Source organism: Argentina anserina, chromosome 5, assembly GCF_933775445.1.
Source record: "Argentina anserina chromosome 5, drPotAnse1.1, whole genome shotgun sequence".
NCBI lineage: Eukaryota > Viridiplantae > Streptophyta > Magnoliopsida > Rosales > Rosaceae > Argentina > Argentina anserina.
In genome coordinates, this window is record NC_065876.1 from 11,703,717 (window position 1) to 11,729,606 (window position 25,890).

At 37.1% G+C, this 25,890-nt stretch overlaps 1 protein-coding gene across 1 annotated transcript in view; it reads right to left on the bottom strand.

Moving 5' to 3' along the window:
• The window catches only part of LOC126794616 (uncharacterized), a 33,732-nt gene extending 15,059 nt beyond the window's left edge, over positions 1–18,673 (bottom strand). The window contains exons 1-36 of the mRNA XM_050521373.1: positions 18,468–18,673; positions 16,696–16,799; positions 15,811–15,945; positions 15,682–15,732; positions 15,085–15,179; positions 14,888–15,005; positions 14,386–14,487; positions 14,017–14,205; positions 13,711–13,871; positions 13,271–13,441; positions 11,987–12,076; positions 11,557–11,881; positions 11,341–11,445; positions 11,113–11,205; positions 9,688–9,755; positions 8,632–8,752; positions 8,342–8,548; positions 8,047–8,250; positions 7,798–7,907; positions 6,863–6,959; positions 6,686–6,784; positions 5,904–6,068; positions 5,755–5,829; positions 5,259–5,675; positions 4,797–5,141; positions 4,472–4,603; positions 3,799–3,912; positions 3,507–3,691; positions 3,245–3,353; positions 2,871–3,014; positions 2,479–2,763; positions 1,505–2,155; positions 1,219–1,410; positions 1,023–1,126; positions 233–522; positions 48–132 (exon numbers count right to left, since the gene is read on the bottom strand). Coding sequence (XP_050377330.1) covers positions 48–132; positions 233–522; positions 1,023–1,126; positions 1,219–1,410; positions 1,505–2,155; positions 2,479–2,763; positions 2,871–3,014; positions 3,245–3,353; positions 3,507–3,691; positions 3,799–3,912; positions 4,472–4,603; positions 4,797–5,141; positions 5,259–5,675; positions 5,755–5,829; positions 5,904–6,068; positions 6,686–6,784; positions 6,863–6,959; positions 7,798–7,907; positions 8,047–8,250; positions 8,342–8,548; positions 8,632–8,752; positions 9,688–9,755; positions 11,113–11,205; positions 11,341–11,445; positions 11,557–11,881; positions 11,987–12,076; positions 13,271–13,441; positions 13,711–13,871; positions 14,017–14,205; positions 14,386–14,487; positions 14,888–15,005; positions 15,085–15,179; positions 15,682–15,732; positions 15,811–15,945; positions 16,696–16,799; positions 18,468–18,564 — 6,035 coding nt within the window. The 5' untranslated portion in view covers positions 18,565–18,673. The remainder of the gene's footprint in view (positions 1–47; positions 133–232; positions 523–1,022; positions 1,127–1,218; positions 1,411–1,504; positions 2,156–2,478; positions 2,764–2,870; positions 3,015–3,244; positions 3,354–3,506; positions 3,692–3,798; positions 3,913–4,471; positions 4,604–4,796; positions 5,142–5,258; positions 5,676–5,754; positions 5,830–5,903; positions 6,069–6,685; positions 6,785–6,862; positions 6,960–7,797; positions 7,908–8,046; positions 8,251–8,341; positions 8,549–8,631; positions 8,753–9,687; positions 9,756–11,112; positions 11,206–11,340; positions 11,446–11,556; positions 11,882–11,986; positions 12,077–13,270; positions 13,442–13,710; positions 13,872–14,016; positions 14,206–14,385; positions 14,488–14,887; positions 15,006–15,084; positions 15,180–15,681; positions 15,733–15,810; positions 15,946–16,695; positions 16,800–18,467) is intronic.
• Between the last annotated feature and the right edge of the window lie 7,217 nt (positions 18,674–25,890).

A 25,890-nucleotide genomic window follows, 5' to 3' on the forward strand; every position in this document is an offset into this window, starting at 1 on the left:
ACAACTCGGATAGAAAAATCAGAGTTTCAAAAGAAATTTCAACTTACAATGGTGTCAGATAATCCCCAAGAACTGCAAAGCCAGGAGGTGCATGAGGTCTCCAAAAGGCATATATTTGATCACTGGAGGGATCTGAAAAGGTGAAGGAACGGGGCAAGAATGCGTCAGCATGTCACTTTACATAGGCATGCTAATATTCTAGCAATCACATAGTCAAGAACAAACCATCTACCTTTTATTGTTCCAATCTTGTCAAACTGCGAGCAGACTACCGTTATTTTCTTTGACGTCGTGCTTAAAAAGTCCATAATATCCTCTTCAACTGCTAAAAACAGCCTAAGGATGCTGAATGAAAAATTCATAAATATATCCGAAACTGACAGATGTATATTGGTCCTTCCAGAAGCATTTGAATATTTTACAGAAGTATCAAAAGGCTCCAATATCCTTATTCCATTACTCTCCATTGTGAAGCCAAGCACATTTGCATTCATCTCGATCGTATCACCTTTCAAAACGAGCCTGCAAGTAGCAAGACCATATAGAATGTCAATTTTTATATCCATAGATCTCTGAAACTTGATACAATCAGAGCCTAAAAATAAATCATATATGAGACAGATCATAGATCATAATTGTTTATTTGAACTTCTGGAAACCTATGTAGCACTAGCAATGCAGGAGATATCTAATTTGTCAGCTTTATGACTTTAATTGAGTATAAATTAATTAAGGTGTCTATGCGGACTAAACATACAATTTGTAATACAAGCACACCTCGTAATTGTGGGAGGACTCATGTGGATCCTCTTTCGGATTAGAGAACAAACATATTGAATGCTATATGTCATTTAGTCAACCGATATAACAGCCATAAGATGGAAGAATCTAAAATATAAAAGAAAGGGTGGAAACACAAACAAAAACAAAAACATTGGGATAGCTAACCCTATCTTAATAAAAATAAAAACAAGACCTTCATAATTTGTATTAGGAACAACAGAAAATATATAGGAGGTGACCTGCAGAATCCATCCAATTGAGCATGTAAAAGTTGGTTAGAGAGCATCAGTGATTCCCCAATTTTTTCTGAAGTATTATAAAACGTCAGCTCTGGGCCAACCACCTGCAAAGAAGCATTTGACTTGGTAAAGAAGACACTTAGCAATGTCAAATAATGAGCACAAGGGGAAGAAATAAGTGAAGCATATATAAAACCTCCAACTCGATGATAATCTCCGATGATTTGTTGACTGCAGCGTTTTCAGATGGCAAATTTTTGGGACTTTCTCTTGAGGAAGTCGAATTCGGAACTTCATCCTCTCCTGCAATGTGAACTTTATCTTCCTCTAAAGCTGAATAGCTACTGTTGCTTCCCATGGATATACACGAATCTAAGTACAGCCCATTCTACAACAGAGCATGCATTAGTACTTAAACTGCTATAAAAGTGCATGGTAAATCCTGGAATCAAGATTAGCAAGAAGATAGAGAGAAGAGAAACCTTGATAACGACATTTTTGAATTGCAATCTTTTCCCATCTCCTATGTATATAATAGGCTCTGAACTTGAACCGGCGACATAGAACCCCTGCCTATCTTTCAAATGCAATATTCCACCATTACCATCATAAACAAAATGATCACATCTTTCATCATCAACTACCAATGGTCTTAATGGAGTGAGAGAGAATTCAATGGAGGGTTGCTTGTAAGTAGGCTGGTTCAAAATTATTGCATCAATTCCATAAACAGAGTTCTTTACTTCTTCAGTTGATAGTGCATCGCTGACTTTAGGAATAAAAAACTCAGCAACAGCCAGCAGAAAGTCAAGGGCAACAAGAAGTTGTGGCCTTTGGATACATAACGAGACTGATGTTAGAGCCTGGCAAAATTTGGCATCAACAATAAGCATTGTAGGAACTAAATCGACATCATTCAAGTTCTTGATATTTCCATCAGTGGTGTGCTGAGTGTCATCATATGCTGCAGAGTCTACAGGACAAGCACCAATATTCTCAGGCTTTCCTATTGCCAACCTAAACTCTTCTTTAGTACCCTCACGATCATCAAGCACACTGAAACCCTTGATTGTTGCCGACAGGAAACCATCCCCCAGTGTATTTGTCTTGTAGAGTAGCCATGCACCGGTAATCTGGATGATAAAATGGTTAAAACAAAACCATTAATCAAGATATGCACATATATGCTAGTGAAAAAGATAGAGGAGTTTATTGTTAATGAAATTTTGTATAAACCTATAAGGATAAAGAAGAGTAAAAAAAACAAAAAAAAGAGTAATCAGTTCATTAAATAGTATTGAAGTTGGCTCGATAATTATTTTCTCCAACTTGTATATTAATTACTAACCAATATTGCAATGTCAAAGTCGATCTGTTTATCTATTCATCAGCATGTTCAAAGAGATAGTGTTCTTATAAGTTCCCGACAAGTGGAAAAAAAAAAAGGGGGGGCTACCTGCACAGTGGCAAGAGATGCATCACTCCCTATACCAGAATGTAAGCACAATTCAACCAAATCAATGACAACGCAAACTTTCATCATCACCCGGGCTTCCCCACTTGCAGTTGGCAAAGCAGTACCAGTCGGATCCTGAGTAATGGCTTCACCTTTACTTATAGATGTCACAGGATCAAGGTTCAACGGAGGCACAGTATGTGGAGTTTCAGAAATATTGGACTGTGCACAGTCAGTAATAATTTGGTATTCACTGTTTGACAAAGATGCCTTTAATTTCTCCATCTGAAAAGCAGTCATTTGAATTGAAATTTAAATGTGACTATGCATGAATCTGCAACATGACTGTAGGTCCTTTACTTCACAACATCAGCCAACAAGAGATGCATTACCTTGACTAAAACCTCGACATTTGGTATTTGATGCAACAAGTCTCGAAGTGACCTTTGGAGCACAACAGATACTCCCTTCACATCTTGAATAATGCTTTCCCCCACTTCTCCTCTACAACCAACATTCAAATTGATATCCTCAACCTACACCCCCAACCCATAAATATCAATTAACATGCTTGCAGAGACAGTAGTAATTAAGAAGTGATGCTTAAAAATATAATAGTAAACATTATACGAAAAAAATAAGAAAAGGCAAAATTATCATATTAATCAATATTACTGTGTTATACACCCAACAGCAGAACAACTTCCAAAATTTCTTCTCGTTGGAACCTCCATATAATTTCCAAACAAAAATGCATTTTTCTCACCTGAACTGTTAATACTTCCATATGAACAGCATTAATGTCATTTCTGCTTCCACCAAACCATTGAGAGGTGCTTTTAACAGTAATATGAACTATGTCAAGCTTCAAGTAGCTGAAATAAAGAAATAAAAAATGAGGATATATATATATATATATCTCATATAATGTTCATAATATTGAGATATAAAAAATATTTAAGCAGCCACAGATATGTCCACCATCTAAAACTAAGCAGAGTCAAATATTAAAGAGCAAATAAACCTACTCAAGACTGTCAGTTCTACGAGGCATCAATATAATAGGCTTCCGAAGAGACAGGTCCAACTTTATAGCAGGTGATCCTTCAAAATCACTAGTTGTAAACCACTTCTCTGAATTTGTTACTTGATCTTTTAGTTTCACGACTCCATTTGAGTTTTTGGGAACAAGACCCATGAAATAACTTACCACCTGTATAAAATTTTACAAACACAAGGGTATCGGAGAAAATAAATTTAAAAAATACAATAAAAATATAAATAAAGAGTACATGATAAACAAACTTAAATGTACAGTACCTCCTGGATAAATCGATTCAGATATACGATGCGTACTTCTGAAAGATTCCCATACAGGCTATACTCATAACCTTCATAGTCCTCATCATCAGCACTAAATGAAGTGAAAACCAACTGCAAAACTGAATATTCATAAAACTATCCATAATAGCGGTTAAGATATATGGAACACAGTACCACAGTCATTAACAAGGATATAAAAAGTGGAAAGTGCAGTGAATCGGTTAACAAGTTAGTCAGAGAAATAGAACAAGCACAGCAAACCAAGAGAAACAACCACGAAGAAACAACCACAACTGATTCGCCGATTCTGGCGACGGTAGGCCGCAACGGCGGGGCGGACCACGACAGCCGCACTCCCCACATCCCGGCGATCCCGTCTGTGCTGGCGGGAGCTCCATCGGCAACCCACGGCGGCCGAAATCTGCAAAAATCAAGTTTCTGGGCAGATTCCGGCGATTTCACAATTCCGGCCGCTGTGGGTCGTCGATGGAGCTCCGACCGGCACAGATGGGACCGCCGGGAGGTGGGTAGTGCAGCTGTGCTGGTCCGCCACGCCGTTGCGGCGTGCCGTCGCCAGAATCGGGACGTCCGCACCTGAAGAGCCCTATATATATATATATATATAAAGAGAGAGAGAGAGAGAGAGAGAGAGAGAGAGAGAGAATCTAACCTCAACAAATGAGCTACCTCCGGGGTTCCTCATATCACACGCCCAGAAATACATATGGCTGCTTGGAAGACTCTCATCACTTACTTTAAGATTTCCGAGGGATGCCTTAATACTAAAAGAGGATGGAAATACCTGCAAACCAAAAGTTATAAGAATTGTGAGGCATGATAATTTAATGAAATGATTCAAATTCCCCATTTCTTCTTTTAGAACCTAAATTTTTTTTGTTTTTTCATAAGAATTTCAACGAAAAAAGAAAAGAAATTAGGGAGTATATTTAAAAATGATTTACCAATGTAACGAGGAACAATAAACCTGAGCATACCTTAATATCCGTTAGCAAATTCTCTTGTGACAGAACAGCAAGCTTAGTTTCATCCTCATTCATTAATAAAATCTGTGCACGGGCCATATTTAATATTATATTAAATACAATCCTGGACTTCCCTTTTCCCAGCAACCCTTTAACAGAAGGCTCATTGACTGCCAATAATTGTGAACCATCAACTTCATCATCTCTGGTGTCATGATTTGTAACAGCTGTTGAAGAACTGTTATTGAAAGATTCACAGCTTTCATCCTTGATGGTAATAGAATTTACAAATTCCATTATTGCAAGAATTGTTGGTCGACGACAGAAAAATGAAAGCGTAGCCAGGGTGACTGTGACCTAAACCAACCACACATAAAAGAGAATTAAATTTAAAAAAAAAAAAAAACAGAAACCATAAGTTAACAAAAAACTAGTCTTCAACAATGTACTGAACTAATGCCAAAAATTACTTACCTGCATATCTATATTATGATAAAGAGGAGAGTTCTGGTCATAGATAACGACTTGAGCTTTCACAAAGCTATCCATTGAATCATCGAGTGTGATCTCCTTTGTTGATTGAATTCCATCACTAGGGAGTAGACCAGAAATACGAGTAAAACTAGGGGATTTCAGTAACAAATTTCCAGAGTCAACCAAATTATCTGTTGCTTCATAGAATGTATCATCGCCTTCTGAAGGGATTGAACCAGAACCCTCAAAACTCTGATTCCCTGGGGCACCAGTTATAAGTGTTTCAGTGCTACGGATGAATGACCTGGCCAGATAACGTGGCTGGGACAAGATGTGCCCAGAAACCAGATCTTCAATCTCCAAAGATTTTAAAACAGTTCCAATAAAGATGTCACTCGATCTAACTGATAGCTCCACCTGTGGTCAAAAATAGATGCTTTAGACATGGAAATGCTAAATATTTAGACTAGACTAACAGTATCAGGGAATATATCACCTGGCCACCAATGGCTCGAAGTTCAAATAAACGCCTTTCTTTAGTTAGGAGCACCTTCATGATATTTTGGTCACGCTATCAAAATGCAGCCCTGTCAGATCTGACTTTTGCAAGGAAACTTTCTATTGAATTCCTAAAAAAACGCTTACCTGAAAACTATAGCTGACGCAGACCTTTAGTTCATCAAGTACACCAGTTATGAATATCTTCTCCATCTTCGATAAATCACCCATATCGTGATTGCCATTAAGCTCCATTACTGAATCCTCTGATTCTGATGAAGTATCAGATAGACCAGTTACAGGAGCAGAACCCTGCGAAAAGAAAATTAATAAGAACAAAAAATATAACTCATTACAATAAGAAGCGCAGCCATATCATCCCACTTCTGATGGTCCGGAAGTGTCATCCATCCTAATTTCTTACAATTTGTTGCAAAATGCAAATCCAACCCAACCACAGGTGGGTCAGACATTAAGTGATGACCACGAAGTAGTGCCCATGACCCAGATTCTTTTGAATTTCAAGGCTCTCAAATAGTTTCAGGGATTTGGTATCCAAGAGAACCTAAACCTAATCAAAGGTCCTCTGATGATAAGAACTTCTCCCTAATATCTAGGAGATCGGGTACCAAAACGCTGAAATATCAGAAATCCCAGAAGTACCCTTCAAAGAGAGTTTAGGTTGTGGATACACTACTGAGACATCATCACTTAACATCTTGCCTAACAATGAGTCAGAGAGTTAAATAACATTGAAACAGATATGAAAATTTACGCTGAAATTTTCGAAATTGCAACAGGATGACACCAAAAACCATGTAAATCACAGAGATCAGCAATTATGGTATCCAGTATGTTGCCATTTCTCAAATGAAATGTTGTTAACTTTAAGAATATGAATGGTCACTCGGGAAATAAACAAGGATTACCGATGCACGATAGACAGCCCCCCGCAACCGACTATGCCAACTTTTCTTTGAATCATCAGAATCAAAGAGAAAGATTAGTGAACTTGCGTCCTCCACAACCTATAGATATAACTTGGTTGATTAAAATATTAAGAAATAAGAGGAAAAAGTCTATAACAAATAATACACGTTTTTAACCTTGTTATTCGCTCGTGTAATGTCACAGATAGCCAAAACAAGATCGGCATCACCAACCAACTCTGGGGGAACCTGATATATGTGTTTCCCTTGTAAGCTGAAATAAGTGCGCACTTGTGCAAGTTAATTGCAGTTGATAAAATTCTGGCATACATAATAACCATAATAACATAGTACTTGATGATTGTATCTTCATATGAACTAGAGTACTATAGAAGTTATAGGAAGCTGAGAGATTGATATACAGAATTCAATTACAGCTTAGAAATAGTAAATACATCTACCGTATCGAGAGAAAAAAAAGCTAAGACGAGGAAGCAACAGAAAGAAAAGAGAAAATAAATTTCTTTTAACTACAGACAATCTAAGTGGCCACATCATTGTTCCTCATTCCTACTCTTATATATTATATATAGTATATAACACTTCTCATATCATTGCATTTGGCTGCATATATATAATATATAAGAGCTGAGTGGCTGTATCATTGTTCCTCAGTCTTACTCTTATATATTATATATAATATCTACGATGATTCTAAGTGGCCAATTCATTGCATTTTGTTGCATCAAGTCCTCTAAAATGAATCAGAGCTGAGCTCAGAGTTCCATTGGAAAATATTAATCACAGTACTAGCAAACTGTTAAAGTTATGCACCCTAATAGCCAAAAAAACATCCGTATCATTAAAAACTTCAACTTATTCAAAACAAAACAACAATCATGCTAAATTATCTGAAAAATATTGCAGCCTGTTTCTTAATTATAGTTGTGCAATGTTCGTTGTCAGTTTAGTTACCAAGATTTAGTAGAGTACAAAACCATTCAACTTGGTAGTGCATGCACATCTATATTGTGAAAGTAATTGAAATATACAAACTACGTTGATGCTATCATGCCATCTACATCTCAATGTAGAAAAGTTGGAAGCAGAACCTGATACATTGCTTGTACGATTTGGAACTAGGGGCCTCCAGTACATAAAGGAAAGGACCAACTAAGCATAGGTAGCGTCGCTGCCACACTGCTTCCCTATTTCCCAGACCCTATCATCACATTAAATTAGGGTAGATGATTAAAAAATTGGAAAATCGAAGTTTGAGAGAGAGAGAGAGAGAGAGAGAGAGAGAGGGGGGGGGGGAGAGGGAGGGAGGGAGGGAGGGAGAGAGTGGTCGGTGAACCAACCTTGAAAACAAGAAGAGACGACCACCCCTCAAAGTCAGCTTGGTTCCAAGGGCCAAGGAGATCTGACTTCTCACTATCCTCCTCATCAAAGATCTTAACTACTTGCATCAATCGATGATACCTAGCTGGGGAGAAGTGAAACACCAGAGCTGGCACCCGTACAGCTATTCGTGTTGCAGGATAAGATGGAGTCTCCAATCTAATCTGAATATAATACAAAATCTTAATCCTTACACATGCGACAGGAACACTACGAGAGTGAAAAGTGTTTAACGAAAGAGATCACCACAGATACCTGTTGAAATGTTAGGATTACCCCACACTTATCAATAAAAGGCAACAAACCAACACCATTTGAAGTGGAAGAACCAGCAGAGTTTTTTGAAGGAGATTGGCCCCAAAAGTAGTCGCCATCGACCAGAAATGCAGACACGTCACTTAGAACCAAATTGAATTGCAGATACATATCCATCTCCTCCGATGATCCATGCTCGAAGTCGTCCTGCATCCAAATCACATGTTCAATCAATTTTAACAAGAAATAACCACAGCTTTACATATCTAAATATAAGCTTTGTTTTCAACCTTTGTACGAATAACCAAATTTCCCAAGTCCAGCATCAGCTTTGTCGGATGCACATTGTCGGGACAAAAGTCAGTAGGAATGGTAATCTTAGGAGCTGCGATATCCAAGTCCAACAAAAACCTAACATAAAAGTAATAAAGATCCTTAGATGGAACAAAATTGGAAGACCTAAGTATAACTTTCAAAAAAGAAACTTCAGTTAAAGAACACAGTACTCGGACCAACAAAGGAAATCTATCAAAATCAGACCTATTATAGACCGAAAAAAGAAAAACGTCCCCGTACCCTCCATGATCAAGTCAATAAGACTATCAAGAAGGAAATTTTAAACTACTTCCATGAGAGACTTAAATAGACAGTAAAATTGGCGCTTTTTTTTCTAAATCATACAGTATATAAAGATTACTTATAAGTAGATTGACATCTCTATGTTCTCATGATAGACCCACTGTTCAATTCCAATGAAGCAAGCCGAGCAGAATTTAATTTTACCACACACCAAAGAGTAATTGCCTCTTTTGTTGGCTTCCATCACTAAAAAAATTACGTAAGCAAGGAGAAGAAATTATGAAGCCAAACTCACACCACCACCTACATAAGATTCCATTGCAAAGGAATATCCATAGTAATATTACATATCAGCAGATCCGCCATCCCTTATTTGCGGAATAACAATTGCAAAAACAAAATGAGGAGGATGTCAAAACTACTTCTCATCGCATGGGTCATCAAGCAAGTAAAACACACTTTCTTAAGTACTTAACTCAGAGCATGTCAAAAGTTTTTCAAATTAAATTGCCACTGAGAATGCTAAAACACACTAACAACTAATAAAAACCGGTACATGGAAGCTAACTGCAGAATATTATTCTCTATAAAATCAAGCCTCTCATCGCATCATAAGCAAAAACTTCCCTGTCTACCCATGTCAAACGGCCAATGAGTTACATTAGCCTTTCATGATCAATGTCTTCCTCACAGTGATGTGACCAAAATATTTATACTGAAGTGGCTCACAGTACACAAGGAAAATCAGAAGAATTTAAGATATAAACCTTGAGTGGTCCTTCAATGCCCGGTTCACTTGTTGCTGAGCTGTGCGCTTGACTTCGTCGATTGTCATCTGATGCATAATAATCAGTTTAAACCCCATTTATTGAAATCATGATAATCAAGGCAAACAAGAAGTATCCAGAGTGGGAGTTTGGATAGTGATGCCAACTATGCCACTAATTATACCATCTTTTAGGAATGTAGAGGAACAGGAGATATGCAAAGTGCTTGAGGATATTTAGCATCCTCACAGCACACGCTGCATGTTCTTAATTATCCAACAGGAATATCCTTTAATGCAACAATGAAATGACCAAAAGTCCGTATCAGCAAAAGAAAATGCCAGTGGAGAGATGAATTTCTTTTAAGATTGTAGTGAAAACAGAATTTAGTAAAAACATGAGTTTTGGATTAACCACTGATGATTTGTTGACCCCATCACAATGCATCGATATTTCAAAAGATACATTGTGAAATGCCCACGTCTATTTCCAGAATCAAAAACCCAATTCTAGATCCCATAAAAGCAATGGAAATCTTAACCCTCTTCATTTAACTAAACACGTAGAGGGATTACATTCACATATAAATGTAGAGGGAAACCTTGTGCACCAACGATTATGTATACCCCTGAGACAATTACATGCTAATTAATATTATATGTTATATCTAATACTGTTCTGCTTGTATCAAGTATATATTTCTGCAAATGTAAAGTACAGTTATATTCAATTCAAAATAAACTTGATATGCATTTTTTTTATAAGATTGAAGAGAAAATAATACTGAGATTGCCTGGAAGTATATAAATGTGCAATAAGGAACAGAGCCATAAAACAAACAACAATATAAAAGAAACTAACAACGTTCCTGAATTCAAATAAAAATGTTTTATTCATTTAATAAAACTGCTGATATGAGAAAAAATTAGAAACAGAGTTTTTCCCTTATAAAGCACATAATTGATAATTGATATAGAAATTGTGATCGTATTATGTCTAATGGTGTACTTAGCTTTTAGCTAAATTATCATATTATGGATTAGTTTGAGACTGAAGTGAATAAACTCAAATATGGAAAAACTCAGTTTTTAAAAGAGCAACATGTCACCTGCGTTTTAAATCGAGGTTACTTAAGCTAAATTGTATAAAAAAGCACCCTAAAAGAAACTTATGAAACAGGTAATCAACTCAGAATGATAATTATATGTGATTATTTGGCCCAAAACTCTATACAAAAGTAACCCTATGAGTGCATTATGTAACAAACAGCATTACAGTTTTTTCGGTCACAAAAACCATAATATCCGATAACACATGCACAATGATTGAAAGAAAATTCATAGTTAACTTGCTGAATACCAGCAAACGGGACAGCATTTTAAGGAACTACATATGTTGGAACAGAAAAAGTAAGGTGAAAAGAACCTGCACTGCAGCTGCTGTATCCATAGCTATCTTCTGACTAACTGTATTGCTCCGGAAAAACTTGATAATTTGATCAATTGCATCCTTCAAATACTGCCATACAGATGTAACCAGTATCAGACACACACACATCAGAGAGAGAGAGAGAGAGATGTCGTCATTTTTTTAAATAATGATAATAAAACATTTCTTAAAAAGAAGAAGAAATTCAGAGAACAATAAACATACAGTGACATAACAGGGAGAAGCCTTAGCAACAAAGCTCCAGTCCACCTTGGTCTCAAAAGGCTTGAAACAGAACACGCCAACTAAAGAATCACAAGCACTTGCACTCTGCGTGGATATATACATTTGTCCTCGTCAGTACATGGAATTAGGAGGATAATTGTGATTCTATTTTAGATAACCACCAAATTTTAAGAGAAAAACACAGGACAGCCTTACCTCAGCAAGGAGACCGTTTGGAGTGGATAACTTATATGATCCCAAGTTCAGATCAAAAACTTTTGTTTCCGGATAGAGCTTTATTGAGCAATCAATGCCCTCACATGATAATTCAGCAAGACACTCCTGATACTCATCAATAAGCTTAGTGGCATTACGTTTCATAAAAATGCTCAAGGAAATCTGAAGAGCATCCATCTTTTCATTAACCGTAACCAGCAGTCTATCATCACCTTCCTTATACCCAATGATTTTATTCAACTGCTTCCAGTCTTCATCAGTGAAACTAAATGGTTCATTCTCATCTTTCAGAGACTGACTACCCCTGGACAAGTAGATAGAGTTAGCCAAGCAGGCAATCCCAAGCATAAATTTATAAATTACTAGTGTTGAGAAACCTAGTTTTAAATTTTGAACAATAACTATTTACCATCCAGACCACCAAGATTTCTTTGCTCTTTGTTTCCTCAAGTCAAGTTCCGACTCTAATGACTGCTCTACAAACTTGTGAGCCAACATCCTGCAGGCATACTACGGAATTACCCCAAGAAAGAGTATGAAGAACTAAACTATTGGTCTATATGAATTCGAGAATATTGCTTGGCTAGATTATCAATCACAATATAATATTACAATCGACAATGGAAGGAAGCATTTGATCATACGTATGTTGATAAATAGAAACACAAACAAAAAGAAGGAAATATTATTTCTTACTGCAAAATTACTTCAAGACAAACTGAGGAACCAGAACAGTAATCCATTGAGAGAGGAAGTAGGGACTATTGCTCAAGTATGTTACTATGTTATTTCTCATGGGGACTTGCAACATTACCAAAAAAGATCCATAAACTTGAATGCAAATTAGTGGACCAGGAATCGACACCCAAATGATGTAAACAAGTAAAAATAAGACCACACTACCAGGGTTTGCTGAAAATATCTGAAGAAAAAAAGGGAGATCCATTTCAAATCTGGAGCTACCTGAAGACCAGAAAGCTGAACAAATTTTAACGTGATCCTAAAGGGAGATCCACTTCATGTCTGCAGCCACCTAAAGTTTTTCCAGAAAACCTTTGGAATTCTCAATAACGTCCTGTTATACATCGTCAAAATAACCCAGAAAACAGCTAAAACAAAAGAGTTTTAGCTGTTCGCTCTTTTTGCGAAGACAGTACTCAATGACTGAAAGTACCCATACAGTGACCCTACACACATAAACTTCCTTAAACAGGCCCCACCTTCATTATGGAAGCAATCTTAACTTCGTGTTCTGTATTCACAATCTGTATACTTAGCAGGTTCAGTGTTAAAGCCTCTTTTCATTATTGTAAATAGATGCTGCATTGAATACATTCCACAATACTTAAATTAATGATGTATACTTTAGATTTTATAACACTTAATCTTCTAGAAGCATTTTTGTCAATATTTTTTTTATATAAAAAGATGTAGAGATTAGCTATATATAAAAGCACTATTATGATACTAAATTATTCCTAAAATGCATTTAATTATATGGAGATATAAAAGCAAGAAAAAGAGACAGATGAAATAGGACCATCAATTGCAGTCAACAACAAAGAATGAGGAAGTGTAAGCAATAATTGATCACTGTAGCTCACTAGCTCCTTATGCTGTAGTTTGGATTAGAATTCTTTAAAAGTACTGGAGGTAGTAGTTTTACGGCCAAAAGAAGAAAGAAGGACAGTACCTCCACTGGAGGATAAGTTCGATATCAAGTCCACGATCTAGTTCCTCAATGTCTTTGTTATCCTCCACCACTGCCCGACTAGGATCAGATCTAAGCAGCGAAGCATACAGAGAGATATATTTTTTACGTAATCTTGCATACTTCAGAACTTGCTCCCATGACAATTTCCCACTGTCAACAAACATGAGGCTTTAAGCAAAAGAAAAGAAGAATGCTGAACTGTGTTCATAGAAATGTAAAATGGAATAAGGAACAACAGGATATCCAAATTATATTGGTAGCATATCATTTAAATCGCATGTCATGGTCAAAATTTGGAGATATTAAACTCTCAGGATAAATGAAACATATTGATTACTTGAGACTTTTGAACTCGTGATCCACATAACAGAAAATGTCAAAGGAAAGGAAAATTAAAAGATATTAACTAATCTAAATACCTTGCCTTCTTCACGTGGTCAGAAACAACTCTATAAGCATATTTCCACCAAGACCTAGGATCTGATTTTACTGAGACATGTGGACGATAATGAGCATACTTCAATCGCTGATTGAAAGCGGCAAAGTTATCAGCTAACTTCAGTACATCCCTGTATCCATCCTGCAAAAAAAAAAGTTTAAGACCATGGAAACCAACTTTCCAAGTAGAATTAAATACCAGAGGACACTAAAAAAGATTGATGAAGACAGAGTAAACAATGAACCCTTGGATTTATCGTTTCTACTCAATAAAAAAAACAACGAACCTTTGGCAAACAGATAGTCACATCATCCAGATTAACTGCTGCTTTATGTAAAGGCTGACCGCTATCAGCAAATTCATTTTGTCGTAGCTTTGAATACTTGGCATTTCCAGAAACAGGTTCCAGTACATAAGTGTGCTTCTTGGCCAACTTATTTGCCGGTTTACCATCTTTAGTACCAAATCTAAAAACCTAAAGAAAAGAAAACAAAGTGTTTACAAAATAAATAAAAAAGGTACCCGTGTAGCATGTACATATTGTTGATTATATTGTGTGCATGTGTCCCATGGATCAACAAATAGTGTACATATTGTTAATTATATTGTGTGCATGTGTCCCATGGATCAACAAATAGAGAATACTGGGCATTACCTGAACCCACTCTGATGGAAGCAAATCCTCCCATTGTTTGTCAACATGCCATGGAGCAATATCAGAATCCAGATAAAGTGCAAGCCGATCAAGTTCGACGGACTGAAAACCAAATGGAGAAATATAGCATGAATTTTAAGATAGTAGGTAGGGACCAGAATATTGATGAAGTAAAGATATTTTTGAAGAAAGAAATGCTCTTTTGTTTTAATTTTCTACACAACTACACAGAATTTATAACAAAACCAATTCGACAGAAATGCAAGCAAACAATGAACACTTTTGAGGACCACATAATAAAAGCCTCTCTTTTTTACATACAGCAAAAATAAGAAATTAAAAGTATCACCTAATGCAGGGATTCAGCATAAAAAGTTGAAATAATTTCTACACTTTTACTCTTGAAATTATTATCTATCTTCTTTTTTGAACTAAAAGCATTTGAAAGAATGAAAACATTCCAATTATTGTTTAGCAAGTACATTCTTTTAGACAAGGGAACCTTCTGAATACGGTCTAGTGCACCCCCAGTAACAAATGTCTCTTTTCCAGTATCATCAACTGTCATGGCTGAAAGTCTCTTCAAGGTTATGCCCGCTGCAAACGGATGACCAAAATTGCTACAACACTGAAGACATAAGACATCCATGCAAGATATAGAAAAAAAAAAAAGAGAAGTATAAGGGCAAAAAAAATTACCTCTCAACATCCTCGTAACGGATATGAATATTTGAAATTGAAAGTTTCAGATTTCCAACTACTGTGCTGATGAGGGATCCCAACCATGATTTATTCTATATGGAAGAAGAAAGAATATGTATAGTTAAAAACAGCATTGATAAAGAACATAGGAGTTCCAGCAGAACAAATCTCCAAAATAGAAATACATCAACATTTAGCATCTTATCAAGAGTCTGATGTAGCTTGAGCCTTGAGATGCACAATTGCATATGCTATTCTCATCTATGCTCAAGACTCGCCTTAAGATTCCCAAAGTAAGTTAAAGCAGAAGAAATACCACCAAAACCATATTCAAATGACTTCAACCATATGCCAGATTCATCCCACAAGTGAAGACACTTAGAAGCGCTAGACACATTTATCACACCTATGAAAGCTCTTTCATTACAAAAACCAAAATATAATGCATTAAAAAAATTGTTCAGGAATTAAAAAAACAATTTAGATTGAAACATGGAATTCAGAGACTCACAATACATCATACATATGTACACACAAACATACACTGGTACACATTATATTTCCAGTTGCCACTTCGATCTTGTTATATCTTACCACATCTGACTTCAGTTGTTGTGCCTTGTCCAACAACCTCATTTCCATTTCCTATTAAGAAGGGATTGAGTCAGACTGTCACAAAATATGCATTGACAAACAACACAAATTTAAATTAACATGTCTTACCTGCACTCGGGTTTTCTTAGATTCCTGTACAGCATCCTCACTACTTCCCTCAACTTGTGTTTCAGGCTCAGCTAAAAGAAAAATGCGATCCAAAGAAACTAACACTGGATCCTGGCCAAGCCTGCTCCATGGAACCTGATTTCAAAGAATCAAAAACAGTTCATTGGTTAAATGCAGTAAATACCATAAACAAATCCACACCAGTAATCAGTAAATAAAAACAATGGATAAATGGGGACTAAAACAGCCCAACAACACATCCCAAAAAAAAAAACCTAGCCAATGGAAACTATTGTCCTATATCAAGGACTTTCACACAAGTCATCCAACAACATGGAAAAGACTTGTAGAGGAGGTTGCTCCATAACAAGCACTCCAATCTCAGAATCCACTGCAGATTTAGATAGCACAACCCGATGAATCTCACGATGAAAGCGAATAAATCTCACAATGAAGAAACAGGTTTAGAACTTGACAGAAGTAAATGAAAATGCCTCGCTCTATGATGCACCATGCATTGCCCTGATTTAAGCTTTAGAAATATTCCATGAAACCAGACAAACATCAGCATTATTCTCTTGTATCAAAAATACTGCATAAATCAATTTAGTTTTATTACGTGAGCAACACAAAGCTTAGGAGACACTCAACTAAGAGATAATGACATAGTACTTGTATAAATTGATTCAGAAGATTGTTATTTTCTATTAAAAATGTCAAAAAAGAAAAAACACTAGCTAGATATTGCCTATAGGATGATGATAATAAAAATCAAATTTCTTGTTAGTGTCACTATGAATAAGTCAAATTTGTCAGCATATCATCTGTAACTAAGCTGAAAGAAGTTCAACAGAAGAATAATTCAAGAAAGTAAGGTGCCCTCACCTTAAGTTTCACGGATCCAAGAAAACCTGCCTTGACCTTCACAGGCAATTTTAATGCATTCAGTGCCTCGGGCTTCAACTGCATATTTGTTAGCTCCACATCACCTGATTATAATCAGACAAATAAATAATAAGAACTAAGGTGACCATGCACGCACAAAGCCACTAACAACTTTAAACAAAAAGACACTGACCAAATATAGGGAAGAGCCTTTTCTCTTCTCTTTTTCTCTTTTTGTTTGTGTTTGGTTTCTGATTTTGGAAGTGGCAGAATTACAACAACAAAGAAACAAAAAAAAAATAAGCTAAATCTGCATATTCCTCAACTTACTAAATTACCTGTGGAGCCAGAAAATGAATAATGAATTTTACCCAAGTTGATATTATTCTATCTGAGAACCCTTTGAAGGAGATAAACAAGAGAATGAAGATGGCTTATTTTACCAATGGACTATCTAGAACCCTAAAGGGGTAGTCAAAAAGAAAAGGCCACTGTTATAGTGCAAAAAAGAATACCCACAGTCTAATAAAAATTTCAATTTGGTCACTGGTGTTCAATTAAATAGTTACCAAAGTTGATCTCCTGCTTCTGGTTGCATTGAATGTTGTTTGATTGCAAAACATAATCCCACATTCAAATACTACTTTTTGTCCTCATTAAAGTGATAACCTATTTTGACGACCTATTTTTTTATTACTACAGCAGGGCTTGTTCCAAAATGCAGCCCCCTAATACCAATTTCTGAGATCTATTTCAGAGATCATCACCAAAAGAATAAACAAGCCAGAATATCATTTAATCAACTAACACTGGTCAATCAAATAACCCACAGTGTGTCTAATTAAAGCAAAGCAAGGTTTCCTTGAACACTGCTTCTGATTTTAAGGTAAAGTTGCTTGCGGTTTTCTGTTTTTGCAAGGTCTGCTTTTTTCTCAAAACAACATTATAGACTGAAACTATCATCACCACATATAATTATATAAATGGCAAAATTATTTCTGAATCAGCTGGATTCCTGTAAGAAAAACTTGGTAGTATTAAAGAATGAGATCCGCAAACTTGTTAATCAAGTGAATTCTCAGCTTCCATTTCAAAGAAGAAAACGTGAATCGTCAGCTTAGGTCCTCCTTTTTTGTGTGGATGTGTTGGTGCAATGCTGACAGATCCCACTCAGGAACTCAAATGCTTTCGAGCCTAGCATTTCTAACCCCTGAGCTATACTCATAAGCTCTAAACTGTTTCTACATCCTGGAGCTATCCACCTGTCAACATAAATGAGCTAAAAACAATGCTACCGCAAGCACTACGATCCACCAGTTTAAGGTCAGTTTCAAATTCGAGAGTAACTGACAATGTGATGTATAAGCTACTCAAAGGCTCAAACCTCAAAATCTGAGTACCGACAACTGTGATTACTGATAAAGCTGAAGACGATAGTACAAGCTACTAAAACCTCGGAATAGCTTATGATCAAGGTTTCAAGCAATACGGCTCAATGGAGCAGAAATGTTCAGCTAAACTCGTACATCTCTCAACATTACTAGTCTCATTCAATTCAATTCCTTAACTAACAGAGTTCATTACTAGTCTCCATTAACTTCACATTGTTCATTGGCATCAAATTAACCTAAAGCCCTATCAAAACCACATTTCCACATCACTCAAAATCACAACTGAACCAATTAACCACACAATCACAATTCAAAAACCTCCAATAAACCACTAGCGAAGTCAAACAAAGAAGACGAAGAAGGAGAAGAAAGAGTTCGAACCTTGCCAAACACTGATCTTGAGGGCCTCTTTGTTGAGCCCCTTCACATAGTTCCCCAGGTACCTCTGCAAGAGGTTCGCCACCTGATCCTCCAACATCTTCGCCGGCCGGAATTCGCTATCTCATCACCGCCGGAAAATGCAGAATCGCCGTTCGCCGAAATCAGAACAACTCTGTTTTACTTTCCAGAGAATTGAAATTGAAGAATCAAGAATGGCGTTTCTAGTCACGCTTTCCTCTAATGACAGGAAGGCGCCGTCTGGAGGTCTATTATCGTGTGTGTCACTTTCTTTGGGCTCAACACACGTTAATGAATGAGAAGTCGACGCGTGGTGATGGGGACTTAATATGTAAAGGGGCGTACGTGGGGCGAAAGGGAATGAAAGGCGTAGGACTATCGGGTGGGAGGTGGACTGTGGGGTGGGAGGGAAGTAGGAGATCGAGGCTTTGGAGTTTGGAATGATAGCCGACGAGGAGGTCGAAGTGACGTCGTTTGGGTAAGATCGCAAAGGGTGATTAGTCACGAACATTATGCCATGTGGGGGCGTTTAAGCGTGACCATGTGCTCATTTATAGTCCAAGTGTTGAGCAGTTTATACGCCACGTCAGTCTCTCACGTGAAGTGCTATGAAAATGCCAAGACTAACCATTTACAACTTTTATGACAAAATATTTGTTACGAGAATAATAATAATGTAATTAAACATAACTTAATTTTTTATTAATTAATAATTTGACATATATATAAGCATTACGTATAGAGTATCGCGAAAAATCAGTGATTCATATCTATTACATTAAGACATAATCTACTCTAATAAAAAAACTCTTTAAATTTTATCCCTAAAAAAACAATTTTGTCATCCACCTTTCAAATTAAATTGGTTAGTCCATAATCTCTCATTTTTCAACATTTTAATCCATTTCCCTGAAGTAATAAATTCTAACACATTAAAATGACTAAAACACCCTCGTTTAAAACTCATCTCTTTTATTTTCTTTTTTCTCTTCTTCCATCTCTTTCATATACACTCTCAAACGAGCAACGAGTCTTAAGAAACATGTAGATACCTCTTTGTCTTCTTTCATAGATTTGATTTTACATTCTCTCATCTCTCGCTCTCCCAATCTCTCTTGTTTCCCCATTCATCTAAAATGTCATAAATGTGCGGATTTTTCAGGAGAGTCAAATGATATCAAAAATTGAGTTTCATTTAGAGTGGCGAATGCGTGGTGAATCTAGTGGGATACTTGTATATGCATATTCGTTTAAGATTACTCTCGGATTAAGAAGAACAAAGAGAATAAGAAGGGGGGAAATAAAAGAGAAAAAGGAAATTAATTTTAACTAGGGCATTTTAGTTATTTTATTAATTTAATTGACCATTTTAGGATGAAATTGACTAAATTGTTGATAAATGAGAATTAGGGACTAACCAATTTAATTTGAAACCTGGAGGACAAAATTGTTTTTAAATATATAGTTTAAAGAGTAACAAGTATTCCATTGCTATATTTAATGAAATTTTAATTTCTAACAATTTATTTAATGTTCATAACATTTAACTAATAAACAGATGACGAGAGCCTTTCTCTCTCTAGTGTGGTTGCAAACCCTAGTTTTGAGGTTTTGCTCAACGCGATTGCAGGCCACTGATTTCGCTCGTCGTGCCTACATGTCAGCCTCATTGCGGTCATTCACCCCTTATGTTCATTCATAAGGCTTTTGCTACAAGTTTCTCTTTGACTCTTAGTATGGCTTGTGGTGGGAAGCTTGGGTTCTGGCAAAGGTTATCCCCGTTTTCTTTTGCGTGTTTGGTTCAGCGGATCTGGGATCCTGGATCCTTCTCTTCAAAAGTTCGGATAATGATGATGGCAATGGTGGAAATCGGGTAGTGATCCCTTCTAATTAGCGTAGTTGTGCTGATTAGATGTGTTATCGGTGACCGGATTTGTCATAGAACTTGGCTATGATGTGTGGGTCCCAAGGTGTAAGTAGCTTGCCGTCTTTCATAGGTGATTGGATCATTTGGGTGTTATGGTGATAACGAATGTTGTTTTAGTCTGCCAGTATGGGTTGACGCAAGGAGGACGATGGTGGTCAACGGCAGTCTCTCCCTGGTTGGCCAGAGCAAATGTGGACTTCTCCATACGGGCTTGGGCCACTATGGGCCTATTTTGGAGGAGTTGTGTGAGACCCAGAAATTTTATTTAGTTACTTTTTGCTGCTTGTGGCATTTGCGTCTGGAAATTCTTTTCAAAATCGGGTAATTGAGTTGTGAATTCCTACTCAACATTTCTTTACTAAGCCTTAATATGAACTATTAGTCTATTTTGGGAAATTAAAGGAGGTAATTCCACATATGGGTAGTGTGGAATAAAGATATTAGTTTCTGATCTGACATTAAGTGTTTAGTCGTTATTCTACCACCATTTCACTGAAGCACCAACCTCACTTTCTTTTTTGTTTCAAGCTGATCACTTCAATCACCACGATTTAATTCCCTCGAGCTCACAAGAAACACTACAGCGAGAACCTCACTAAGATAGGAAGAACCCATCAACGTTCTCTTTTGTTTTCTATATTGAGGCAAGACACCGAGTTAGAATTTGGATTGGAACCAAGTTGTTCTCAAGTAAACCCAGCCCCGTTATTGGTATTCATATTTCAATTTCACTTTGGTTGTTGGGTTAATGATACCTTCTATTAATTTAAGGTCTGTTAGTGGGAGTTATCAAAGGAGTGGACCTAGAATTCGATTAGAAATCAGTGGCCAGGTATTGATCAAATTCTGATTCTTTTTCATGGTGCTTGTGATTCGTAGTTGGGTTTATTTGATTTGAGCATAATGAAAGTTGTGGGTGGAGTTGTTATGACGTTGGGTTTATGTTCTAGGTTAAATTCAATTGTTTTAAAGAAAGGTTGTATATCAATGAAGAGTGAGGATGAATTATTTCCTTGGAGATTATAAGCTTGTTGTCAAGAATATAATTGAATTGGTCTCTCTTAGTGTACAAATGATTACTCCATTAGTTTAGTTTGAATTAAGGCTCAGTAGCCATGAGTTCATATTTTTAAGTTTATGGATTGAGCTTAAGATTGAACTATGGTGGTGGTATTCTAATGATTGATTATAGCAATTTTTTAAGCCACAACAACTCATACACTCCATGAGCCATACACATATACTCTGCTTCAGCACTAGATCGAGTTACCACCTTTTGTTTCTTACTCTTCCATATAACAAAATTATCCGTACAAAGGTAAAATACCCTGATGTGGACCTCCGATCTGTAATATTTCTAGCCCAATCTGCATCTGTGAAGCCACAAACCTCAAGATTATTGTTGTGACTTGAAAACATTATTCCTCTCCCTATAGCTGACTTCAAGTACCTCAAAATTCTCACAACAGCATTCATGTGATTCACACTTGGATTATGCATGAACTGGCTCACGACACTCACTGCATACGCAACATCTGGTCTGGTATGTAACAAATAAATCAGACGTCCAACTAGCCTCTGATAAGGAGTATTGTCAGTAGGAACCTGATCTGGATACTCTGCTAATCGATGATTCTACACAATAGGAGTATCAATTGGAGTACAATCCAACATACATGTTTATGCTAGTAACTTAAGGATGTACTTCCTCTGACATATATAGATACCCTCACTCTCCCTGGCTACCTCAATGCCCGAGAAGTACTTGAGTGTACCTAGATCCTTCATATCAAACTATGTGGCTAGCTGCTTCTGTAATCTATCCATCTCAATAGTATCATTACCAGTAACAACTATATCATCAACATTAGGGATGTTACCTTCCCTCATTTGTGTCTGAGAAACAATGTGTTTGAATTACTCTGTTTGTAACCAACTTTCCAAACGAAGCACGAGGATATTGTTTAAGGTCATACAAAGATTTTCTCAATCTGCATACAAAGTTACCTGGAGAAGCAGCTATATATCCAGGTGGGAGATTCATATACACTTCCTCTGTAAGTTCCTCATGAAGGAATGCATTCTTGACATCAAACTGTCTAAGTTGCCAGTTTAACCTAGCAACAAAAGAAAGTAACACCGAATAGTGTTCATCTTTGCAACAAGTGTAAATGTCTTATCATAATCTATGTCATATGTCTGGGTGAATCCCTTTACTACTAGACGTGCTTTATACCGGCTCACTGCCCCATCTGGATTATGCTTCATTGTAAACATCCATCGACATCTCACTGCCTTCTTACCATGTGGTGGAGATACAAGCTCCCAATTATTGTTCTTCTGTAATGCTTCAATCTCTTCCTCTATTGGTTTCCTTCATTTGGGATCTTCCAATGCATCATGCACTTTGTTAGGTACTGATACATCAGATATTTGATTCACAAATGATTCATATGACTTAGACAATCTTTTGGTGGATATAAAATTTGCCACATGATACTTAGCTTTAGCCCAAATGATAGGTTCATACTTTTTTGTTTGCTGACCTCGAGTAGACCTATTTGGCAACACATATTGTCTATTATTACCATCACTAGTATTAACCCCAATAGAATGACTAACCTTATATAAGTGATCTTATGTACCAGGGAGACATGAGTCAGGGGTATAAATAACAGTATGAAAGGCAGGAGGGGCAGTGGTGCTGGCAGCTTCTGGTACTCGAATCTCTGGAGTAACTACACCAAACCCATCTAGTGGTGCATGTGTAGCTGATGTATCGGTGATCTCAACTGAACTTGTCACCATATCTCCTATCTGACCCATCGTTGGTACCTGAATCTCTGGAGTAACTACACCAAACCCATATGGTGATGCATGTGTAGCTGATGGATCAGTGATCTCAACTGAACTTGTCACCATATCGCCGATATGACATGTCTCCTCCTCTCCATGATACAACTCTTCAAAATATGAATGATCCCCCTGAAGAGCACTATTTGAAGAGATATAATAGCTCATGTTCTCAAAGAAAGTAATATCCATAGTGACATAGTACTTCATGGTAGGAGGATGATAGCACATGTACCCTTTCTGATGTCCTCCATAACCAACAAACACACATTTAAGTGCTCGGGCATCCAACTTTGACCTCTAATGTTTTGGATGATGGACAAAAGCAACACAACCAAAAACACGAGCATTGAGATTATGAAAGGAGGGTAAAGAGACATAAGATGCAAGCATCTCATATGGAATTTTTTCCTGAAGGACACTAGAGGGAAGACGATTAATGAGGTGAGCAGAAGGTATGACAACATCACCCCAAAGATTTTTAGGCATATGGGCACTAAAGAGAATACACCAAGACATATCAAGTAAATGACGATTTTCCATTCACAAACCTCATTCTGCTCAGGTGTGTAAGGACACGTTGTTTGATGAAAAATTCCATATGTTTGAAAGAACTCCTGAAAGACTCGGTTCACAAATTATCCCCCCCCCCATTATCAGAACGAAGAACTTTGATTGTGGCATTGTATTGTGTTTGGACATTAGTATAGAAGGCTTGAAAAGTTGGAAAAACTTCATCTCTGGTTTTAAGAAGAACAATCCATGTGCAATTATCAAGAAACAACACATAGTACCTCATACCCAACACAGTAGGCTCATTCGAAGGTCCCCAAACATTAGAATGAATTAATGCAAAAGGAACGACACTTTTATTAGAAATACTAGGGGAATAAGTAGTGTCATGACTCTTGCCCAAAACACATATCTCACAACGTAAAACTGACTCATTCACACCAATAAACAAAGTAGGCATGTAATTTTTCATAACACTAAAAGATTGATGTCCTAACTGACGATGCCATAACCAAATTTCACTTAGTTTGTTGAAGTGGATATTAAAGCAGTCCGAGACTGTGCTTTTGGTTTCTCCCATGCGTATGTGTGATCCAGATGAAATAACCTGCCCCTCAGATACCCCCGACCAATCAACTCCATGGTGAGAAGATCCTGAAATATCACATACATGAGAAAAAAGGTCACAGAGCATTTGGCCTCAACATTGAACTGTGGGACAGATATTCAAATGATGAGATAAAGCAGGTACATATACCATATTTTGAAGCTCTATTGTGGGCATTAGTAATATGAATTGACAATTTTCCTAACACAGGGAAGGCCTCACCATTGGCCTTAGTAACATAGGGTACTGGTGAGAGAACAATATAGTAAAGTAAGATTTGTTATAAGTCATATGATCTGAAACACCAGAATCAATAATCCATGTATCAGAACCAGCAAAGTTAGAAATATTTAAACCATACCAATCTTACCACGACCAGCTACTGATGTTGTGGGTGTTGCCCCTCCTGTTGTATAATGATCATGACCGACCACACCATAGATATTCGGTTCCTAGACCAACTGAATAGTTATTTTTGCCTTAGGACGATAATTAGGCCTCATTGGCCTAAGATGTGGATACAACTTCCAACAAGTCTCACGAGCATGGCCAGTGTCATTGCAATAAGAGCAATGAGGACGGCTAATTCCCAAAGCCTGGTGGTGGTCATTGCTTATGAAGTGGGACTGAATTTGATTGCTGAAGGAGTGGTGCTAGAGACCTGGCCTGAACAGTAAGGTTAGAAACTTCAACTTGTGCTTGATTGAGACTTTCATGCTGAGACTCATCCTTATGGATATATGTGAAAGTCGTGGTCAGGCTAGGGGCTCGGTCATTCTGAGAAGCTTTCATTTCGCACTGTTATGCTTTGCATCAAGACCTTGTAGGAAATGGTGAACTCGCTCAAGCTCTTTTTCCTTTCGGTACCAGACTATATCCTCCAGATTCTTAATCTTGTAAGGACGTTTCATATCAATTTCAGCCCAAATATTCTTCAGCTTAGTGAAATATTGCACCATTGGTTGCCCACTCGGCTACATTGCTGAAACGGTGCACATTAACTCATGAACTTGTATGAAATCAGACTCATTAGTGTATAGGTCTTCCAACGTCTTCTAGATTGCATGCGCAGTATCACATTGCTCCACCAAGTCGACTATATCCTCATTCATAGTTGTATACAATACAGACATCACCAAACCATCATCATCTTCCCATTTAGCGTAGGCATCAATATCATCCTCAATGGGGACCTTAATTGCCCCAGTTACATGCCTCATATTGTGCATTCCTCGGAGATGAGCTGTCATAATCTTCTTCCATTTACAAAAATTGGTTCCATTGAGTTTAGCTGCCCCGAAGGATCTACTTTCAGAATTCTTGACAGATACTTCAAGCTTCTGAACATCAGTGACCTGAGAACTTTCTTCTTCTTTTCCAAAACTCATTGTAAAACAATCAACAAATCAGTAGTTATGCAACGGAAACAAAAACTGAAATGAACTTGCCTCGAGTGCACTTGCACTATCGGTGAACGTGCATTGCCGAACCAAAATACCAGAGAA